The following is a 24,570-nucleotide window of genomic DNA, read 5'->3' on the forward strand; positions in this document are numbered from 1 at the left end:
AATTTTTTATCAGTTTTGTATCATGTTAGTACAATTGTAACTGTAAAATGATGCTTATCAATTGTAACTGAATTTGTTAATAGTAACTGGGTTTGTTCTTTTTACTGTAGTCATTATGAATGTTCAACGTTTGTTGATATAACGAAATTATGAGGAAGGACTTACGGGTGCTGAAATATTCAAATTAGTAAAAGTGCACGGAATTACTGAGAGATGTGTTTATCGAACTATTCAACGGTTGCATGAAACTGGTGGTGTTGAAGACCGTGAAAGGTCGAGTCGCCAACGAACAGTTCGAACCCCAGATAATATTAAATGAATACGCGAGAAAATTCGGAGGAACCCTGAAAGGTCAGCGCAAAAATTGGCTCAGGAGGAAGAATTTAGACCTTGGATTGAAACCTTATTGCAAGCATAAAGTTCATGGATTGACTGCAAATCAAAAGCTGGCCAGGTTGCAAAGATGCAAAACATTGTTACGTTAGTATGGTCATTGTGCGGTACAGTACATTATCTTTTCTGATGAAAAGTTATTTGTGATGGAACAAAGTTTTAATGCTAAAAACAATGTTGTGTGGTCAACATCATTAAAGGACATACCTCAGTCTTCAGGAACAATTCAGCGGTATCAGAATCGAAGTTCGGTGATGGTATGGGCAGCAGTGTGTAGCAAAGGAAAATTGCCATTGGTCTTTATTGAACGTGGCACCAAAATTAATGCAGTATCTTATCAAGAGAGTGTCCTGAAGGCAATTTTGCAACCAGAAGCCAGTTTGTTATATCCCAATGGAGACTGATGTTTTCAACAGGATTCAGCACCAGCTCATACAACTAAAACAACACAAGAATGGCTCCAAGAGAATTGTCCTAAGTTTATTGCTAAGGATGAGTGGCCTCCCTCCTTTCCCAACCTGAATCCACTTGATTTTTGTGTGTGGGGTATTTTGGAGTCCAAGGTCAATGCTTAACAACATCCCAACTTGGCCTCCATGAAACGAATGATGATCCGCAAATGGGAAAAATTTCCTATGGAAACCATTCGTGCCGCCATACAATCATGGCGTCATCGATTACACAGGTCAACAAAAAAATTTTTTTTTTCTGGTGCCGAGCAAACAATTTGTTTTTTGAACCTAAATATCTTTACAACTTGACCTGATGGTAAAAAAAGAGTTGCATATTTGAAATCAAAATGAGAAATGCTATACAAAAAACAAATTGCTTGCTCGGCACCAGAAAAAAAAATTTTTTTTGTTGACCTGTGTTATCATTGACAGTGGACTGAAAAGGAGACCGATTTGAATAATTCTTGGTATACTTACACTACGTATGTTACTTTATCTGTTATTGTAATTTCAGTAGTTTATGTATATTACATTAAAAATAAATTGATTGTGAAGTACTGACAAAACTTTCCGGTCACCCTGTATGTAAATTTATATATATGCATATACACACACACACACACATATATATATATATATATATACATACATATATATATATATATACATATATTTATATAAATATATATATTTATTTATGTTTATCTATATGTATGTATATATATATATATATACAACCCTCGGAATTAGGGTTGGCAATTCGGCAATGCCGACCTGACAATGTCTAAGATCGGCATTTTTTTGCTGACCTCGTTTTTTTATGTTATTGTTGTGAGAATATAACTTTACTTAAATTATTTTTGATTTAATTGATAAGGTTTTAATAAGTTTGTAATAAAGCTAGAATTAACAAGATTTAAAAGATTTTTCATTAAAAGTCACTAATAACTTGTTATTAGTGAAACGCGAAATACATCACAAAATACACATGACTCGTTTTTAGTGAAAATTTAATTTTCATTAAAAAAAATTAATCTGTAAAATTAGTAGCGTAGCACTAAAAATGCTATGATGTTTCGTGAAGGAAGCTTGAATAGTATTTTCGGAAATTTATTTTTGAACTTTTGTTTCAAAGTTTTTTTTGTAGTTTTGTGCGTATTACTTATTACTGTTGTTTATTAAAGCTATATTATTATTTGTTATAAATTTTTATTTTTTTAAATTTATTCGGATAGGTGCATGAATATACAAACATCGACAGACCTGCACCGTACATACATGCATGGTTGTGCGGTGCACAATACCGCGAAGGCACCAGAGGGGCCAAAACTCGTAAAAAAGATGGATAACATGATTCCTCATTATATAAAATATTTTTTTTTTAGTTGTACTTTTTTGTAATTTTTATATATATATATATATATATATATATATATATATATATATATATATACATATATACATATATACATATATATATATATATATATATATATATATATATATATATATATATATACATATATATATATATATATATATATATATATATATATATATATATATATATATATATATATATATATATTGGTTTGCACAACCACTTTTTTAATTAGAAGAAAAATTTTCCTAGCTTTATTCATGTTGGGAGTTAATTAGTAAATAAATATGTATGAAAATAAATTTATAATTTAGATAAGATTTTTTTTTTTTTTTTTTGTTTTTTTTTTTGTTATTTCACCTCCCCAAGGCCCAGAAGGCCACTACAGATGAGGAGGTTACTTAATTGTGGTTATAACCCTCTCTCAACTCTATAACTTCGATACACGAACCTTGACGAACAAGGCCGCTGCGCGGAGAAACAAGTTGAGCGCGGTACTACCAGGGACGTGGTGGGGATCGAACTCGGAACCTCTCGCTTATGAAGCGAGCGCTTTACCACTACACCACTACCGCGACTAAGTAATTTCCACAAAAATAATGGCAAATATACACTCCTTATTTCAGTGAATTTTCGAACAAAATACATCAAGTCAATTAATTGAGGAAGCTACTCAAAATAAAAAAAACGCTGATAAAAAAGCATAAATTGTTACCGCGATGAAATTTAAAACTGAATATGCTTTATAGCTAAAAAATTCATTTTAAAAAAGTCATCACGTTTAACGACAGAAAAAAAAAAATTTATCTTTGAACGGCAAAAAAGAACTTTTAATCGAACCTTTTACTTGAAAGTATATCTCATAAAATATGTTAACATTTATTAATCTAATTAGTCATGTTTTGTTTTAACGCTTGTAATTGGTTAGAACTTCTTAAAAATAAAAATCACATGTGAGCAAGCTTTTGAAACATTTTTTAAATTTTTAATAAGTTACGTTGGAAGCTTGTGATATTTAAATTTAAATGCTATGCCTTCTAAGAAAACAGTTGATTCATGGAATTTCTCTTGTGCATCGTATCAACTTGATTGGTGGAAATGTTTCCTATGGTGCAAATTATGTAGAGAATTTTATGAAGAACAGAAAAATAATGGGAAGTTTGGAATAAAAGGTGTTGCACAAATTGGTAAGTTTGATACTTTAATATTTATTTTATCTTCTAAGATGTTTTTATAGGTAGATTACTTTATTTATAAATTTTTTAATAAAGGTGCCGAAACATTTGTCAAAGGAACAAAAACAGTTAAAAGAAATAACTTTAAGGATCACGTGAACAAAAGTCTTACTCATCAAACAGCTGTTCGCCGATTAGGGGAAAAAAGAAATGCAAATAAAACTGATAACATCGGAATGAGTTCAACAGTCGTTGAAAAACAAACCACTATTGTTACGCATATGCAAATTTTATCAACTCGTCAGTCAAACCAATTATTAAAGAAATTTCAATTAGCACATTTTTTAGTTACAAAAGGAAAAGGGTTTTTACTCTGCATTGGCTTTCAAAAAGAAGTTCATAAAGTTGATTTGGCAGATAGCTATTTAAGTGATTCTGTATGTGCTGAAATTGTAAAATACTTAAGTATTTTGCTGAATGATATAACCGAACCACTTAAAGAAAACCGTATATCTTATTATGGAGTAATGAGTGACGGTAGCAGCAGTGCTAAGTCATTGGGTGAAAAAGAGTTGTTTGTAATGAAAACAGCTGCTACCGGTGTTCCAAAATTTTCAGTTATGAGTCTGGAAGTAGTAGCTGATGCCAATGCAGAAGGGCTTAAAACAGCTTTAGAAAACTCAATCCGCAAGTTACATTTAAATACGCAGCATGCCGACAAAGAGATAGGACTATGTACTGATGGGGCCCCAGTTAATATCAAGATGTACCGTCTTATAAAAGAAGAAATAGTAGATCATTACCAATTAATTTTGTGCCATGGCCATAAAATTGAACTTATCTTGCATGATGCATTTACAGGATTGCAAATTAATTGCGATGTTGAAAAAGATTGCGCAAATATTTTTTTTTTTTTTAAACAAGCAAATTTAAAATGGCGTTTATTTAAGTGACAATCACAATTCATGAACATTATTTTAGTAAGATATAAGAGACCAACAGGAACAAGATGGATTGAGCATCAACTTAATGCGCTCAACTCTACAATTAGAAATCTTCCAATATTTTTAGGCTTTGCAAACCAGCAAATTTTAAATCCATATAACAAACAAATGAAATCTACAAAAAGTATACTGCAGGGCTATCTGAAAGATAATTCGAATATCTTTGAATATCAAAGATTATTTTTAATTGTATAAAAATAGATATTTTAAAAAGACTCGAACTAGTAAGTAAAATTTTGTAAGATTCGGAATTAATTCTTCCACAGCTTTTGACTATATTATCTTCGTGTGCTAAAACCATTAAAAAACTCTCTGAACTGTTAGCTCGCAAAAAAGAAAAAGCATTTAAAAAATCAGACATATTTCCAACACTTTGCAAATTTTTGGAAGATGTTGTAATTGAGTCTGACATAAATTTTGAAGTATAAAAATCGAGAGCAAAAAACTGCACCACTAAAAATCAAGCAAAGTATTCTTATTATGGCTATTTTATTGCAAGGGACTTTAGATGATGCGCTACTTCAATGTGCAAATTTTTTTTACTGAAAAAATTTTGAAAAAATTAGACAAGTTGCTTTGCGCTAGGTTTCAATCTGTTACTGAAAATCCGTTATTTAACGCTATAGCATCTTTTCTAGGCACGAAGTCATACGTATTGGCAGAATCGTCTGATGAAATTCTTAACTTTGTTAATATTATTGTTGATACGTTCAAATCTATCTTGTTAGCAAACAAATGTGATTTAAAAAAATTATATGAGCACATTAGGCGCTTTTTAGCTCATAAAAGTCCTACAAAACTTTGGCAAGCAGTATTTTTATCTAAGTATGAGCTAGGCATTTTAAACATTTTACATATAGCTGAAATTTGTATTGCGTTACCTATACGCGGAGTCAGAGCGTGTATTCTCTTTTCTATGGAAAGCATTTTCTAAAACTTGCCAATCATTATCTAATCAAACCTTAGAAGATATTCTTTGGCTCAGATACAATAAAGACTTTTCTGAAAACCGCTATAAACGCGCCATAGAAATGTATTTAACAGAGTATCCTAATGGTGAAATCAGAAAACGAGTTCGTCGACCAGACGGTCATTTGTATCCAAAAAAACGTGCATCAAACAAATCTAGTCAGAGAACAATTTGATTTGAAGACGAACATTTGATTAAAAACATTAACATTAGTTTGTTCTCTGACGAAGAATGGTCATTGTCATCCGAGGAAGATGCTTTTTTATGAAATATAGATTTTGATGGCTATAAATTTATTTTGTTTTAAGTTTTACTGAGAAAATTTTTTTGCTGACCTGATGCCGACCTCATTTTTCCTAATTCCGAGGGTTGTGTATATATATATATATATATATGTATATATATATATATATATATATATATATTATATATATATATATATATATATATATATATATATATATATACATTTATTATATTTATATTATATATATATATATATATATATATATATATATATATATATATATATATATATATATATATATATATATATATATATATATATATATACATTTATTATATATATATTATATATATATATATATATATATATATATATATATATATATATAAATATATATATAAAAATTTATTATTGCTCTGTTCTTTTAGAACATTGAGCACTCTGTTTGTAGAATACACTAACATAATATATATATATATATATATATATATATATATATATATATATATATATATATATATATGTATATGTATATATATATATTTATTTATGTATATGTATGTATGTATATATATATGTATATATATATATATGTATATGTATATATATACATATACATATATATACACACACACACACATATATATACATACACATATATATATGTACATATATTTATATATATATATTTCTTTATGTTTATCTAAATGTATGTATGTATATATATACATGCATACAGGGCCGGCTGGTGGCATGTGCGAAGTGTGCAATGCACACAGGCGGCAAGTTTCTAGGGGCGGCAAATTTTAAGATCAACGTTAAATGCAAGTTTGCATTCAATTCTTTGTTCTGATAAAAATTATTATTATATATATATGTAAAACATTACATCGATATTTCAATATTTAATTTTTGTAAACAATTTTCTAATAAAAATGTCTCTGAAGAAAGTTCCGGGACTCATTTTTGCTAATTCAGCATATTTTAGTACCAATAGAATTTCTTTCTTTGAATTGGCGGGTTTTCAATGTTTTTTATCATAATAGCTTTATTATTATAGTTGATCAGTTGTTTAAACATATTGGTAATTTTTATTTTTTTATTAATATGTTTAACAATAATTACGAAAGTATTAAATATTGTCTAACGAGTTTTTAATTAAAAATTTTATTTAGAAAGGAGAAACTTTATATAACTTTTATTGTTATTAAATTCCTTGAAAATGGATAAAAGAAAAAAGTTGTCCGGTTTTCAGTATCATCTGAAACGGCTAAAGAAACAGGAAGAACATGATAAAAACCAAACTAAACTAGATATTTTTTTAAGTTCAGAAACATTTTATAGCCCAAACAATGAATCTGATATAAAAACTTTGCCATATACAATCAATTCAAATGAGATCAGAGTACATGAAATCGAGATGGCAGGTGAAGAATTGAACCAAAACAGAGAATCGAGCAAAACTCAATTCTCGAGCAAGAATCGAGATAATTTAACTGGCGTGCTCCCTTTTTGTACATGGGAAGAAATTTCTGATTGGCCTCAGACTCTTACAAACCATAATATTCAAGTTATGAATGGCCCTGTAAACCGTGAATTAAACAGTTACCCAAGAAATTATGATAATCGTTCCTTCAGCTCAAGCTTTTTTTGCCGAAAAATTTTGAATGGTGAAAGTCATCCTAGATCATGGCTAATTTATTCAGAAAAAGTGAGTAAAATACTCTGTTTCTGTTGTAAACTATTTAACATTACAGATACTTCCCTTGCGAGAACAGGATCTGCTGACTGGAGGCATTTATCACAAAACTTAACGAGGCATGAAGTTAATGTTGATCATATTGAAAGCTTTGGCAATTGGATCGAGTTGAAAAGAAGGCTACAAAGTTCAAAAACTGTTGATTGTTTAACGGAAAAGCAACTTTTGAATGAAATTGATCGATGGGATGTTTTTAAAAAGGATAATTTCCATAATCATTATGATGGCATCACAAAACATAGCATTTAGAGGATCATCTGATAAACTGTATGAAGAAAACAATGAAAATTTCCTAAAAATAGTTGAACTTATGGCAGAGTTTGACCCAATTATGGAATATCATGCCTCCAAAGCAGGGGAAAATCCAAGAAGAAATTGTTCAGTTAGTGGCTCGTGCTACTAGAGAGGAAATCCTTAAAAATATTCGGAAAGCCAAATACTACTCCATTATTGCAGATTGCACACCAGATGCCAGTCATCAGGAACAGTTAACTCTTATTATACGATATCTAGTCATAGAAAAACATAACGATTCAGTAGATGTTGACATCCGAGAGAGTTTCTTAAATTTTATTATTATTGATGATAATACAGGTTTGCAAATTTTTGAAATTTTCCTGATTTTCATGATGTAATATATGTTAAAAGTTAAGAAACATATTTAAACAAAATTTAATTTTACAGGTCATGGATTGGAGCAAAAAATTGTGGCTTCATTGAATGAAAATAAACTTCCACTTGAAGATATGAGAGGTCAGGCATACAACAATGGTGCAAATATGAGAGGCAAAAAGAAGGGCTTACAAAAAAAATTTTTAGATAGAAATAAACGAGCACTCTTTGTCTTTTGTACAGCACATTCACTTAATCTTGTTGTTGTTGATTCTGTAAAAGTTGGATTGGAAATTGTGACATTTTTCGGAATTATTCAAAGCCTTTATAACTTTTTTTCTGGTTCCACAAAACGTTGGAGTATTTTAGAATCGAAGTGTCCATCACTTACAGTTAAATCTTTAAGTGATACGATGGGAGAGTCACATCAGAGCTGTAAAAGCGATCAAGGAAAATATGCAAAAGATTTATGAAGCATTGCGTGAAGTTGCCAAAAGTGATTGTGATGGAGCCAAAAAAATATCAGCTGAATCCATTGCTGCTAAAATGAATACTTTGGAATTCATAAGTGGAATTGTTATTTGGCATGATGTATTGAACGAAATAAACTGCACAAACATAATTATTCAGTCAAGTTCATCAAATGTCAAAATTTCCATTGAAGTATTAAAATCCACTGTAGCATTTTTGGAATCCATTTACAATCAGACTAAATTTAATGAGTACATTACCACAGCAAAAATTTTGGCAACAACTTCAGGTCTAACATTCGAGTTTACCGATCTGTCAACTGAAATAGTCAGGAAGAAAAAAAAGTTTTTCGACGAAGTTGAAACAAACCAAGTTCCTGTTTTAGATTCCAGATCAAAATTCAAAAAAAATTTCTTTGACATACTTTTCAGTCGTGCCATTAAATCTATGAAGGAGCATTTTGAAGACTTTAGAACAACCATGTCTCCTTTTCAGTTCTTATTTGAAATTCCGAATATTTCAAACATGAAAGAAGGTATATTGAGAGATAATTGTAATTTGTTGGAAGAAACTTTAACCGACAAAGACGAAAAGGATATTTCTGGAGAAGAATTGATGACTGAACTTTGTTTGTTGTCACGAAAAACAGATTAAAAAAATCCACTAGATGTTCTAACATTTATATTTACACGTGATCTTGAAGAAATATTCCCCAATACCTGTATTGCATTGAGAATCTTACTAACAGTTCCAGTCACTGTCTGTCAAGGCGAAAGATCTTTTTCCAAACTAAATTTGATCAAAAACTATTTACGATCAAACATCAGTCAAGACAAGCTGAACGGACTTTCGATTATTTCTATTGAGAGCAAAACAACAAAGTCATTAAATATGAGGGAGCTGAGACTTGAATTTGCTCAAATGAAAGCCAGAAGAGTTCGAATTCCAAAACAATAAAAAAATTATAATTTAGGTTTCGATATATTTTTGAATCTCCATACTTTTACTTCAAACTTAAAATTTCGATTATATTTTCATTTTTTATATGTATAAAAAAGTAGTCAATAGTGTATGAATTTAATGATAAATACCAGAAGTTAATATGAGTTTAATTATTTTTCCAATTTGGAATAATGAGTTTTTCTTTAATTAGAGTGACTCTTTATTGAGATTTGAAGAGGTATTTTTATATTTTTACTTTCATTTTTTTGTATAAATATAACACTCTACTCACCTTACTTAAATAGACCATTTTAGATAATATTTTAAATATAAAAGTATAAAATAAATTATGTTAGTGTATTCTACAAGAGTGCTCAATGTTATAAAAGAACAGAGCAATAATAAATTTTTATATATATATTTATATATATATATATATATATTTATATATATATATATTTGTATATATATATATATATAATAAATATTTATATATATATATATATATATATATATATATATATATATATATATATATGTATATATACATATAAATATGTATATATATGAAATTTGAGTGAAATTTTTTTTTGAATTTCAAAATGCATACACTATTTTTATTTCATTTGACTCCAAAAACTTTACTAACCATTTTTACTTTAGTTTCTTGATCGGCATCATCGTCAAATAAAAACAAAACAGTCACCTAATCTGATAATACTATAAATACTAGCATAACTCTGTAAAGCTGCTTTGGAAATGCTTTTGTCTATTGTTTTAAAGGCTTTCATGGAATTTTAAAAGCATAAGTCCTGATAAGGTGCTTTTACTGCAAAAATGAATTGGAGCCAGAATTTAATGTAAGATGTCATGATAAACAGACAGACATCCTACAGAGCTACCCTATCCTTGTTTGAAATTCTAAATTAAACAATATAGCTTATCTACACAAAATTGAGTGTTTTCCGCATCCACATTTTTCCAGTTTTCACAAAACTTCTTAAACAACAAAATGTCTGGGCTTGTCTGGGTTTCTTAGCTGGTTTTTTATTCAAACACACTTTTTTATGCCAGTTCGTAGGCATGATGATGGCAAGCAAAAATAAGCATTTTTTATCCAGTATTTATTCAAGAAGCACACATGCACCACTATTACGGCCTTATATTTGAAGCAGTAATATCACAATGTTGTGATATTACTGCTTCAAATAGAATCTTGAGGACAGAGTGCAAATTCTCTGTTCAGAGAATTTGCACTCTGTCCTCAAGATTCTAGTTGATAATATATATATATATATATATATATATATATATATATATATATATATATATATATATATATATATATATATATATATATATATATATATATATATATATATATATATATATATATATATATATATATGTATATATATATATATATATATATATATATATATATATATATATATATATATATATATATATATATATATATATATATATATATATACAGTATTGGACAAAACATTTGCAACCAACATCGAACAATGCTAAAAAGTGTTCCTAATTTTAAATGTCTTAAAAACGAAACAAACTATACTACCACAGCAAACAGTTCTGGAGTCATAGCATGCCATGACATGAGCAATCAGTAGACAGGTGACAGCACACAGGCAGAATTTTGTTGACAAGTGCCATTTTGCAGCGGACAAAACAAGTGCAACTTTTTTAGTTTGTTTCATTTTCTTAAGTCTGGTCAGTGTCAATGTCACAGAAGTTTTTTAATAATTAAAGGAAGTATCCAGAAGTTTCCAGAAGCATGCAGAAGCTTTCAGAAGTTTCCAGAAGAAGCATCTGGAAGCATCCAGTAGCATCCAGAAATATCCAGAAACATTCAGAAGCATCCAGAAGCTTCCAGAAGCATCGAAAAAAAGCATATAGAATCTTCCAGATCAGGTTCACACAGGTTCATTTTACTATATAAGAGACATGTAAATCGACATGTAATTCAGTCAGTATATGGAAGTCAATCAGTCAGTATTATCAAGACAGTTTATCAAAGTGTTTTACTGAAGAACATCAATGCAAGAAGTGAAATACAACAAGTGTTTCATTACATCAATACAGTCCACATCCAAACAAGACGCTGTGTTCCACAGAGCATTATTGTATCATCACAAGGTAAATGTAACATGGTAAGCCTTGAGAAGCGTGATTATTCATTGTTATTATTTTTATGACTTCAAGTGCAAAAATGGCTCTCGAAAGTCTTGGATTGGAACTAAGAAAGAAAATTATTGGCGATTACGTAAGTGGAATGTCACAAAAAAGTATTTGTGATAAATAATGAAAAAATGGACCGTATCAAGACTATGTTCCAAATATCGTTCTATGGGGAAGTTGGCAGCAGATAACAAAGGTGGAGGACCGCGTTCCACCACTTCTAGAGAGGATTCTATGATTGTCAGATCCGTTAAGAAAGATCCCTGGATATCGTCAGTTGAGATACAAAACCAATTAGAGCTGCCTGTATCGGACCGAACAATCAGACAACGTGCTGTTGAAGCAGGATTGTTTTCTCGACGCTCTGCAAAGAAACTGCTGATTTCACTAAAAAACCAGAAGAAAAGACTCCTGTTTGCTACATCTCATATTCACTGGAATGTGCAGAAATGGCGAACTGTCCTGTTCAGTGATAAATCGAAGTTCAACATCATTGGGAGCAATGGCATTTGCCGTGTACTTCGAACGGCCGGAAAACGCCTTGATTTACGTATGCCATTTGATTACGTATGCCCTTGATTACGTATTGCCATAAGACCGTGAAGCATGGTGGAGGCAATGTAATGGTCTGGGGGTGTTTTTCTGCTAACGGTCTAGGTCCAATACATCGAAACGATGGATTAATGGACCGTTTCATATATAAAAATATCCTGAAAGATGTTATGTTACTTCATGCTGAATGGAATATGCCAATAAAATGGGTTTTTCAGCAAGGCAACAATCCCAAACACACTGCAAAAGTAGTCAAGCAGTGGTTTCAAGACAACCACCTATCGGTGATGGATTGGTTGCCTCAATCTCCGGATCTCAACCCTATCGAGAACCTGTGGGAGATCGTCAACCGCAGAATTAATCGTGAAGATGTTCGTAATAAGGATCAACTGTTTGAACAAATCCAAAAGTCGAGTTGCACTTGTTTTGTCCAGAAGGAAATCAACTTTTTTTAATACTTTTGATTAATTTATTAATTTTTGTGTACAAATAATGAACTTTGTGATGAATAAAACTTGAAAAACTTTGTCTCTAAACAGTTACATAGTTATTTCTCTAAATTGAAAAAATGCAGCACTTTTATATAAAGAAACTAAATTTGCATTATTCGGTTGCACTCGTTTTGTCTGATACTGTATATATATATATATAAACTTTATTAATAAAATGGCATTTCATAACAAAACAGTAAGTACCTTTACTAAAGTTCAACCTCTTAACCCCAAAACTTCTGTATAGAGTTAAAATAAAATAGGTCTACAGAAAAAGAAACAATCCATAAATTTAAAATTAAGTAGACAATATAAAAAATCTTTAAACAGGTAAAACCTTTCTTCTGTCTGTGTCATATCATATCTATAACAACTTAATATTTTTACTTTTTTTTAAGTTGCAGCAAAGTGTACATTTCTCAATTGAAATATTTGTGTGTAATCACAGTAAATATACTTAAGCTTTAAATCAATTTTTATTCTTGGTCTAGTATCTAGAGGGTCTGGAATTTAGAAGCTTCATAAATATTGAAAGACTTATAGACTGCATTGAGAAAAAAATCATGAGATTTTAATTCTTATAACTTATTCCTTTTTTTTCCTTGCTTTCAACTTCCAGAATGACTACAAATTTAAGTTTACTGTACCCTATATTGTCCATAATAAAAATTTTTATTCCGTGCAAAAAAATATATAATAATAAAACTGTTTTAAAAGCATTAAAAATATATTTTTCAAACAAAAAATAGTTAAACTTAAAACTTCAAAAAATATACCTAAAACTAATATTTCCTTTCAAAGAACTAGGGTTATTTAATGCAAATACCATTGCACAAATATATGATGACAGCTCAACTAATTTTCGCAATTGAAAATAATTATGAACTTCATTTAGAAGTTTAACCACCTAAAAAATACATTTAATTTTTTTTAATAATTTTTTCCTGTTTTATTAAATTTTTCTATTTTTTTACTGCGTTGAAACTTTTTTGTCTGCTAAATTTCATTTTTTTGCATATTTTCATTTCTTCTTAAGAATAAAAAAAAAGTATATAGAACCAAAATCAAAATTTACCTCAATTGATAAACTTGTTGTACTCAAAATCAGAACTATGTATCTCTCAAATGAAATTAAAAAATTGACTTTCTGATTTAACGCTTTTTTGAGTGGTTGACAATAACAGCTAGTTACATTTGTATCCTTTTCAATACACACGTTGCCATGAACGTTATTGTGAATAGATAAGATATAACTGGATACAAAAGTGAGGAATAGCAAATATAATAACAGTTTGGAATAATATACATATCTGCCACACAATCTCCACTTGCGTCTTATAAAATGAGTAACTAATGGATGGTACAAAAGCCTAGTATGATGACTTTTAACCTATCGTATTTAAAAATAATTTCATTAAAAGTAGCTTGGGTAAGTAAGGTAAGTATTTGACATCATTAATATTTACTATTTATTCATTATATATTCATCGTTATAAAGCAAAATAGCTTTTGTCCTTTATAGGCTAGTTGGACATACAGCATGTTAGATAATTTAATAACAAGTTAGTTTGTGAAAAAAAGCTCACACTTGGTAAAAATGTAAATATGCTATTTTGCCTTATTTGACCATTAATATAGAAATATAAGTCAAGGTTAGAATTTGTTTTTTTTTTAATTTTTTTATTGCAAAATATAAAAAATTTTTAAAAATTTAAGGACTTTACTTTTTTTTCTCATAATAATTGCTATTTATCTTATTTTAACTGAAAAAACTTATGAGTTTGTAATATTTATCATAGACCTCATTCTTCTAAAATATAAATTATTAGTAATAAAGTTTGAGATCACTGAGGAGATAAATAGAAAAAATGAATAATAAAAATTTGTTTCTTGTCATACAATTTTAAAATTAAAATTAAACCAAATATGACAAAGTCAACATTTTGAATAAAAACAACAACTGGTTAGCCATTTTACCAATCAAAAAAATCTGTGTAAATAACTCTCTCGCTTAACTCTTTTAAGCAATCAATTAAATTAACTGATTTTTGAAAAAAAAAACAAGATGTTAAATTATTTAATTTTTTTCTTGAAAAATAACAATATCTTATGACATACCATAACATCTAATGAATGATTGACTTCAGTTGTATATAACTCAAAACTAAAAATTCCTTTTAATTTTTCAGTAAAGATTAATTTATTTGCATTTAAACCATAAGAATTAAAGTACTGATTTTTTTTTTCTATACACTTAGATAAATTTGGACCCCATGAAGTGAACAAATCCTCAAGAAATTCATAGCAGCAAGTTTGTTTATAATAAGGATGTTCTATTGGCAAACCATTACCAGTAATGCATTGGTTAAATACTTGTTCAGCAATATCTTAAAATATTTAAAATGAAAGTTAGTAATAAAAAAAAAGTATTAGTTAATTATAACCAAAACATCAAAATCATAAAATAATGTAAATTTGAAAAAAACCCTAATATATAAATAAACTTACCTGGTAGTTTTTTTATTAATTTTCGCAAAGGTGTAGTAATTTTTCTACCATCAAAGGTTGAATTGCGTAATGCAATTTTCCAATTTTCATTTGCAATAATTGCGGTTACTACTTTTCTAAATAATTTATATATATATATATATATATGTAAATTATGTTAGTGTATTTTACAAATAGAGTGCTCAATGTTCTTAAAGAACAGAGCAATAATTAATTAGTAAAAAACACTTATCTAACTTTTATCTTCTACTCGGAGTTTCACCATTGCTGGATCATCAGGAAGAGTTACTAAATCTCAAAAAAAATTCAATTTATAGAAAAAAATATTTTACAGGAAGTTATAAATTATTATAAAAAATTTTTAATTACTATATTTTTTTGTTAACGGGAAGTTACAGAAAGCAATTATGAAATAATTTTCTTTGGAATGGGGATAGTTTAATTTGGTCATTTGTTTTTATAATTTTTTAAGAGGTATTTATTTTCGTGCCTACATTTAGAAATTAATTCAGATTTTTTATTTAATAAATTTTCTTGATTCAAATGAGTAATTATTTCAAATTTTTCTTGCAAACATAGCATACATTTTTTGGAAATGTTATTATAGGCAGGGGCAGATTTTAGAATAGACCATTGTAAATTAAAATTTTTATTTTTTTCTTTTAAATCCCAAATATATTTTGACAGCATAGTCTCTTTTGAATATTTTTTGTGTTTAAACGATTGTTTGTGGTTGGCATAACGTTTTTTCCATTCCCCCTTGGTTAAGCCAATATATTGTTTATCAGGGTTGTTTTGTGAGGAAACAATGCACTTGTAAATTACATTTTTCGAAAGGCATTTTCCATTTAGAGGGCAATCTATTTTTTGTTTACAATTACAATAATCAGTGTTTTTTTCTTTTATATGTTCATTTTTATTAATTAACGCGTAGTTGTGGCCTTTTATAATTCTTTCTAAATTTTTTGTACAACTATAACTTACTTTAATGGTATTTCTGTTAAAAATCTTATGTAATTTATTAGAGGGAGGAAAATGTTTGTCTACTAATTTTAGAAAAATTTTACCAATATTTGTTGAAACATTTTTGCTGTACGGGGGGTTGGGGTAACTTCCTGTAAAATATTTTTTTCTATAAATTGAATTTTTTTTTGAGATTTAGTAACTCTTCCTGATGATCCAGCAATGGTGAAACTCCGAGTAGAAGATAAAAGTTAGATAAGTGTTTTTTACTAATTATATATATATATATATATATATATATATATATATATATATATATATATATATATATATATATATATATATGTTTATGTATGAAAAAATATATATACATATATATATATATATATATATATATATATATATATATATTTATGTATATATAAATATATATATATTTATGTATATATAAATATATATATATATATATATATATATATATATATATATATATATATATATATATACACATTTATACAAAAACATACGCAATATACATATATATAAAAACATATATATAATATATATATATATATATAATGACTGTATAGAGCACAAACGTAGTATGTCCAAAAACCAAAATATGGAGAAAAAGGGATTTCAATTTTCAAAACCATTAGTAAAATATAGCAAAGTATTATGTGTTTTGTGTTATATCTAATAATGGATATCACTTGTGGACATATTACAAATGTCCTCTACAAGCTTATGTTACTGCCAATAAGAATATAGTAAAACATTGATTTCATAAAAATGTGGACATACTACGTTTGTGCTCTATACAGTCGATATATATATATATATATTATATATATGTTTTTATATATATGTGTATATATAGATCTATAGTTTGTTGTCTTTGGGAAGAGCGGAAGGAAAAAAGTGATTCTTACGCCAACACATACGTCACTTTTAATTACTTTTGACTTTCGTCCAATATTTGCGTGTTGGACAAAAGTAAAAACCATTAATTTAATTACAAATAAATCGTTTTTTAAAAAAACCACAAAAACGCAAATTTAATTGACCAGAATGTTTTAAAAACATTCTGAATGTTTTTAACAATATAAACAATGTTTTTATTTTTTTTAATAAAATGTTTTATTTTTAATTTTTTTAATAAAATGTTTTTATTTTAATTTTTTTTTACTGTAAATCATGTGCGGAGTGTTGCTACATCAACTATCTTATAGCCTGACTCGCAAGGGAGTGCTGCTACATCGACTGACAAATAGCCTGACTCGCAAGGGAGTGCTGCTACATCGACTGACAAATAGCCTGACCCGCAAGGGAGTGCTGCTACATCTACTATCTTTTAGCCTGACCCGCAAGGGAGTGTTGCTACATCGACTGAGGGTTTGGTTGGGGCAGGCAGTCTATCAATTAATAAAAAAAAATAATTCCGGTCTTGCATTTTAATTTTTACATTTTGTCAACAAAATATGGAAAAAACTTTCGGACAACATCTACGGGTTGTATATATATATATATATATATATATATATATATATATATATATATATATATATATATATATATATATATATATATATATATATATAGATATATATAGATACAGATATATATATATTTTATATATATATTAGGGTGGTTCTAAAAACAACTTTTGTTGAAAATGACTGCTGGCACCCCCTGAATATGTTGTGTATAATGAAAAAATGCTGGATTTGAAAAATTTTCGAAAATAAAATATTTTAAGGGGTTGCTACCGACCCTTGAACACTAAATAGGTCCCTAATAATATTAAAAAAAAATTTTTCAAAAGTATGTCATGTTTGGTCTCAAATGAAGCGAAATTAAATAAAAATTTCAAAAATATGAATCATTTTATAAAAAAACATTAATAAAAACAATTATAATTGAAAAATCTTGTTAAATACCCTATTATTTGTTTTTAGTTAAAAAATGTTATTTTCTGTTCACTAAAATCTAAATAATTCAAATGTTAATAAAATAATCCATATTTTTGAAATTTTTGTATAATTTTGCTTCATTTGAGACCCAACATGACATACTTTTGAAAATTTTTTTTTAAATATTATTAGGGACCTATTTAATGTTCAAGGGTCGGTAGCAACCCCTTAAAATATTTTATATTCGAAAATTTTTCAAATCCAGCATTTTTTCATTATACACAACATATTCAGGGGGTGCCAGCAGTCATTTTCAACAAAAGTTGTTTTTAGAACCACACATTAGTGTGGTTCTAAAATATATATATAAAATATATATATATATATATATATATATATATATATATATATATATATTTATGTATATATATATATATATGTATATATATATATATATATATATATATATATATATATATATATATATACATATATATACATTTATACAAAAACATACACAATATACATATATATAAAAACATATATACAATATATATATATTATATATATGTTTTTGTATATATGCCAGCAGTCATTTTCAAAAAAAGTTGTTTTTAGAACCACCCTAATATATATTTATATATATATATATTAGGGTGGCTCTTAAAACAACATTTTTGAAAAAAACCTGTTCTGACCCCTTTTACTTTGTTCTATATAATACCAAAACACTAGGTTTAAAATTTTTTTGAACAAAAAATTATTTTAGGGGTAGCTCAAGACCCTTAAAAATTTGACTGGTCCCTAAAATTTTGAAAATAAAAGTTCTTCTAAAGTATGTCAACCTGGTACTCAAAAGAAGCGAAATTATATAAAAACTTTAAAAATAATAATCAATTTACAAAAAAATAACTTTTTTTATAAATAAATTCATAAAAACTATTGTTTTTAAGCTGAAAATAAAAAAAGTCATTATTTTCAAGTTTTAAAAAAATAGTTTTTTTAAACATGCTTTTTTTGTAAAGTGATTACTGTTTTTGAAGTTTTTATATAACTTCGCTTCTTTTGAGTACCAGGTTGACATACTTTAGAAGAACTTTTATTTTCAAAATTTTAGGGACCAGTCAAATTTTTAAGGGTCTTGAGCTACCCCTAAAATAATTTTTTGTTCAAAAAAATTTTAAACCTAGTGTTTTAGTATTATATAGAACAAAGTAAAGGGGTCAGAACAGGTTTTTTTTTAAAAATGTTGTTTTAAGAGCCACCCTAATATATATATATATATATATATATATATATATATATATATATATATATATATATATATATATATATTTATGTGTATATATATATATATATATATATATATATATATATATATATATATATATATATATATATATATACATATATATACATTTATACAAAAACATACACAATATACATATATATAAAAACATATATACAATATATATATATATTATATATATGTTTTTGTATATATGTATATATATATATATATATATATATATATTTATATATATAGATATATAGATATATATATATATATAGTCTAAAAATGTGTTTAGTGACTGCTCAAGAGATTTAAAGTTGCAACAAAAATGGTGAGAAAACAGTAAACATTCTTATCTCGTAAGTTTGAATGAATATAAATGTTTGAATTCAAATCCAGCATTTTTTCATTATACACAACATATTCAGGGGGTGCCAGCAGTCATTTTCAACAAAAGTTGTTTTTAGAACCACACTAATATATATATAAAATATATATATATATATATATATATATATATATATATATTTATGTATATATATATATATATGTATATATATATATATATATATATATATATATATATATATATATATATATATATATATATATATATATATATATATACACATATATATACATTTATACAAAAACATACACAATATACATATATATAAAAACATATATACAATATATATATATTATATATATGTTTTTGTATATATGCCAGCAGTCATTTTCAAAAAAAGTTGTTTTTAGAACCACCCTAATATATATATATATATATATAATATATATATATATATATATATATATATATTTATGTGTATATATATATATATTATATATATATATATATATATATTTATGTGTATATATATATATATATATATATATATATATATATATATATATATATATATATATTTATGTGTATATATATATATATATATATATATATATATACATATATATACATTTATACAAAAACATACACAATATACATATATATAAAAACATATATACAATATAGATAGATATATTATATATATGTTTTTGTATATATGTATATATATATATATATATATATATATATATATATATATATATATATATATATATATATTTATATATATAGATGTATAGATATATATATATATAGTCTAAAAATGTGTTTTAGTGACTGCTCAAGAGATTTAAAGTTGCAACAAAAATGGTGAGAAAACAGTAAACATTCTTATCTCGTAAGTTTGAATGAATATAAATGTTTCAACATGTTTAAGTGTGTTATATAATGAGTTATTAAAGTTTTCACAACAGTAATTAATAATCACTTGCTATTCTACTTTATAGTTTTTCTTTAATGGAATGGTCATGATCTTTCTGTGATATTCAACAATCTGAAATATTAACTGCTGTTCAGCTTCATCAAGTGTTAGCACATTATTGAAGTCTGTTGCTAACTTAACAACACGCTCAGCACAGTCATTAGTGACTGTCATGCTTGTTATTTTTTGCTTGGCATTGAGATAGACAGGACAGAAAACCCATGCAGCTGGATTGAAAGTGAGAAAAATTGGTTCAATAAGCACAGTGAACAGGTTCATTGATCTTTGACTAACATAACCTGACAGTCTTTCCCTGAAAATGGTCAACTGATTTTGAATCAACTCTTCTGAGATCAGTTTTCATTGGTGGTTTCTTTAGAGCAACAATCATAGCCTCTTTCTTGCTATATGGAACCAAGTCAGAAAATAAAAGTCCAATTAAATCTTTGCTTAAATACCACATATGTTACCACACTCTCATTTTCCTAATTGCAATTTCTGCTACCTTTTTGTCAACAGCAAGATAAGACTCAAGAGTTTGGAGTAGACAAAGATCATTGTATGGAGCATTGAAACTGTTTGGAGCTTTAAGCCAGACTTTCGCATAAATTGTTATAATGAAAAGACAGATACGATGAATACCTTGTAGTTCATATGCTGTAAGTTTAAATTGTCTACAGAACAAATAGATTTTAAGACAGTATATTCCTTTTGCCATCTACCTGGCACAATGAAAGGCACCTGAAGGCTGAAAAAAGTAAATGTTTATCATATCCCTGCTGAATCATAGTAATTGCACCAATGTAAACACCAGTGTTTGAACTTCATCCTGTCAGCCAGGTTTTCGTATGTGTCTGGTAGAATTTTACTGGCAAAATGGGCAATTAGGGGGCATTTGGCACAAATGTTTCTTGAATATTTAAAATTATAGATTTTCTAATTGTTTTACGAGCTCTTTATATTGAGCTTGCAGATAGAGTCATATCTTTTATGCCAATCTCAACAGCTTTGAGGACTGGCACAACAATGTGCATAGCCTGTACCAATGTAATTTTTGTACAATCAAGTCTAGCAATAAATAATGAGCTATCAATAACACTGTGGCTAATTTTTTATTTTGCTTAGTTGGAGTTACAATAGGGTGGTTTTCTAATATAACGGTTTTTTTAGTCTCTTGCTGGTGATACTTGCTAAATAGCAGCTCCTCATCACCAGTTTCTTTATATTCTGAATGTGAATTTTTTTCAACCAATTGAAAAATATACCAGTCTTGGTATACTTTTTCACTTCAGTTGCCTTTTTTTTGCGATGTCCTTCTTGGAAATATCTATACATTCGTTTTTGTTCACATTCTTTAAATTCTAAATCTTCCATACTCCATGGAAATTCCATACTCCCATGGAAAATTCCCATACTCCCATGGAAATTCCATACTCCCATTGAAATTCCTTGGAAATTCCTTGGAAATATCTATACATTCGTTTTTGTTCACATTCTTTAAATTCTAAATCTTCCATACTCCATGGAAATTCCATACTCCCATGGAAAATTCCCATACTCCCATGGAAATTCCATACTCCCATGGAAATTCCATACTTCCATACTTCCATACTCCATGGAAATATCTATACATTCGTTTTTGTTCACATTCTTTAAATTCTAAATCTTCCATACTCATTACCATTTTCTTTTTGGTCTTGTAGAAACATTATATCCTGTTAAATTTTTATGTCTGTCACAACCTGCATGGGCCACATCAAATAATTGTTTATAGAATAGTGTTCATCTACTTATTTTTACAGTTGTAATATTCCATTGCCCGCTTCTCTCATGTATTTAACTTTTAAACTATAAAGAATATAAATTATGCATTTTTTTTCAATAGCACTTTTAACATGGTTTTCTTACATTATTTTTTTCTTTTTTCAGCTTATATTGCTATGATCAACAAAAAAATACGTTATTTTCAAAAGTTTTTTTGCAAAAGCTAAAGCTACTGCAAAAGATCTTTTACTACTGCAGATATCTAATAGCTGCTTGAGAAGTCCTGGTAATATCTTCAAAACTAACATTAGCTTTTTCTGAACCATTTGCATTTTATTGCAACATTACAAATTTTCTTGCATTGCTCAATATTTTAATGTTAGTTCTAAAGATAGTTGCACACATAATGTAAAAGATAATTGCACACATAATGATAATTGTTAGTTACAACATTTATACTAAATCTTTAAAACCATATTTCAACAAAATTTTTACATTTCAACTTAAGTATTTATTGTGATACAGCTATACAAATAAGCAATACAAAATTTGGTTTTGTCAGAGTTGTAAGAACAACTTGAAAAAAATGAAAAGCAGATAAAGAAATTTAGTACAAGTTTTGGAAGTCGTTAAAGTCCCCACCATTTTTAATTATCTAGATGCTGTAAATAATGGATTTTTTTCAAAAATATCATAAAGTTTGACAATATTTGTTTCAGCTTTAAAGAACTAAGAAGAAAAAAGGGTTTCTGTATCTGATAGATGATTCTTTGTTAGATGTTCAAGATGTATTGTTATGTTCTTGCTTCTAACTTGTGGTTATTTATCTGTTTCTAACTTGCTCTAGCTCAAATAATCTAGGTGACCCTTTTCTTTCAGTAACTTTTTGACTATATCATTGATTTGTTTTAATTTAATTAACATAAAACTGGTTATTACAAATGAGTTATTTCTGAACTTTTTTAAAAAATGTTAATTTTATGTTAAACTTTTATAAATTATAAAATATATTAATAAAAACAAAAAATTAAAAGTATTTAAAATAATATAAAAGGTTATTTTAAAACTTAAAATCTAATAATAATAACAAAAAACAAAAAATCATTTAATTTTAAAATTAATTTAAATTTTTTTAATGGTTAACTTATTTTTTTTTAAAGTAAGTTTGTTAATGATCAAAAATATTTTTATGAAAAGTAAATAGGAAGATTAAAAAAAACCTTCTTTTATTATCAATCGCATAATCTAAGCAGTTTTTTCCTAAGTGATCTTTCCATGAAATATCTGCATTTTTAGATAGCAGCAAGTTTACCATAGCAACATGTCCTTCTTTACAGGCAAGCTGTAATGAACTTACCTAAAACAAGCATTTAAAAAGTATATAACAATTTTTATTCCAGCAAAACTTTTTTATTTGCTGTACTTACTTTATATTTTTCTTTAGGATTTACAAGACTGTCACTATTTAACAAATATTCTGCACATTTAGTTTGACCATAGAATGCTGCAAAATCTAATGGTGTCCAGAGACCTTCATTTCTGAAGCAAAAACCATAAAGTTAAAACATTTTATACACTTCTGAAAAATTTAGCAACTATGTTAATATAGTGTAATATTAATAGTATTTACTAATAAAATTGAAAATAAAATAGATTATAATCATAAAAATTGTCATCATCATCATCATCATCATCATCATCATCATAAAAAAATTAAAAAAAACATAAATGCTATACCGTGCTTCAACATCAGCACCGGATTTAATAAGTATCTCAACAACTTTAACATGTCCATGCATTGAGGCTAGGTGTAAAGGGGTATTTGAAAAAATATCTTCATCATTCACAATGCTTAAAACTTTGAAAGACAATAATATTTCAACAGTTCTAAAACATAAATACAAAATAAAGCAATTAATACAAAAAATGATTAATAAAATAAGGTACACCATTTTGAATTAAAACTTTTAAAAGTAACCTTAAATGACCATATTTTGCTGCAAAATGAAGAGGAGTCAAATTTTCGTGATTTTTTGCATCAATACAAGCTCCCAAGTCCATTAGAACCTATTTAAATAAATTCAAAACCAATAAACTATATTATAGTTTCAATCAATTTAAACGTATTAAACCTGCTTTAGTA

At 27.1% G+C, this 24,570-nt stretch overlaps 1 protein-coding gene across 2 annotated transcripts in view; it reads right to left on the reverse strand.

Annotated features, from left to right (window-relative positions):
* The window catches only part of LOC100211888 (transient receptor potential cation channel subfamily A member 1), an 82,031-nt gene that overhangs the window by 12,885 nt on the left and 44,576 nt on the right, over positions 1–24,570 (reverse strand). For both annotated transcript variants that reach the window (XM_065793138.1, XM_065793137.1), the window contains 8 exons: positions 24,406–24,494; positions 24,165–24,314; positions 23,855–23,966; positions 23,648–23,784; positions 15,166–15,281; positions 14,776–15,044; positions 13,733–14,047; positions 13,434–13,564 (listed from right to left, as the gene is read on the reverse strand). In XM_065793138.1, the coding sequence (XP_065649210.1) occupies positions 13,434–13,564; positions 13,733–14,047; positions 14,776–15,044; positions 15,166–15,281; positions 23,648–23,784; positions 23,855–23,966; positions 24,165–24,314; positions 24,406–24,494 (1,319 nt within the window). The remainder of the gene's footprint in view (positions 1–13,433; positions 13,565–13,732; positions 14,048–14,775; positions 15,045–15,165; positions 15,282–23,647; positions 23,785–23,854; positions 23,967–24,164; positions 24,315–24,405; positions 24,495–24,570) is intronic.

Source organism: Hydra vulgaris, chromosome 03 (assembly GCF_038396675.1).
Source record: "Hydra vulgaris chromosome 03, alternate assembly HydraT2T_AEP".
NCBI classification, from domain to species: domain Eukaryota; kingdom Metazoa; phylum Cnidaria; class Hydrozoa; order Anthoathecata; family Hydridae; genus Hydra; species Hydra vulgaris.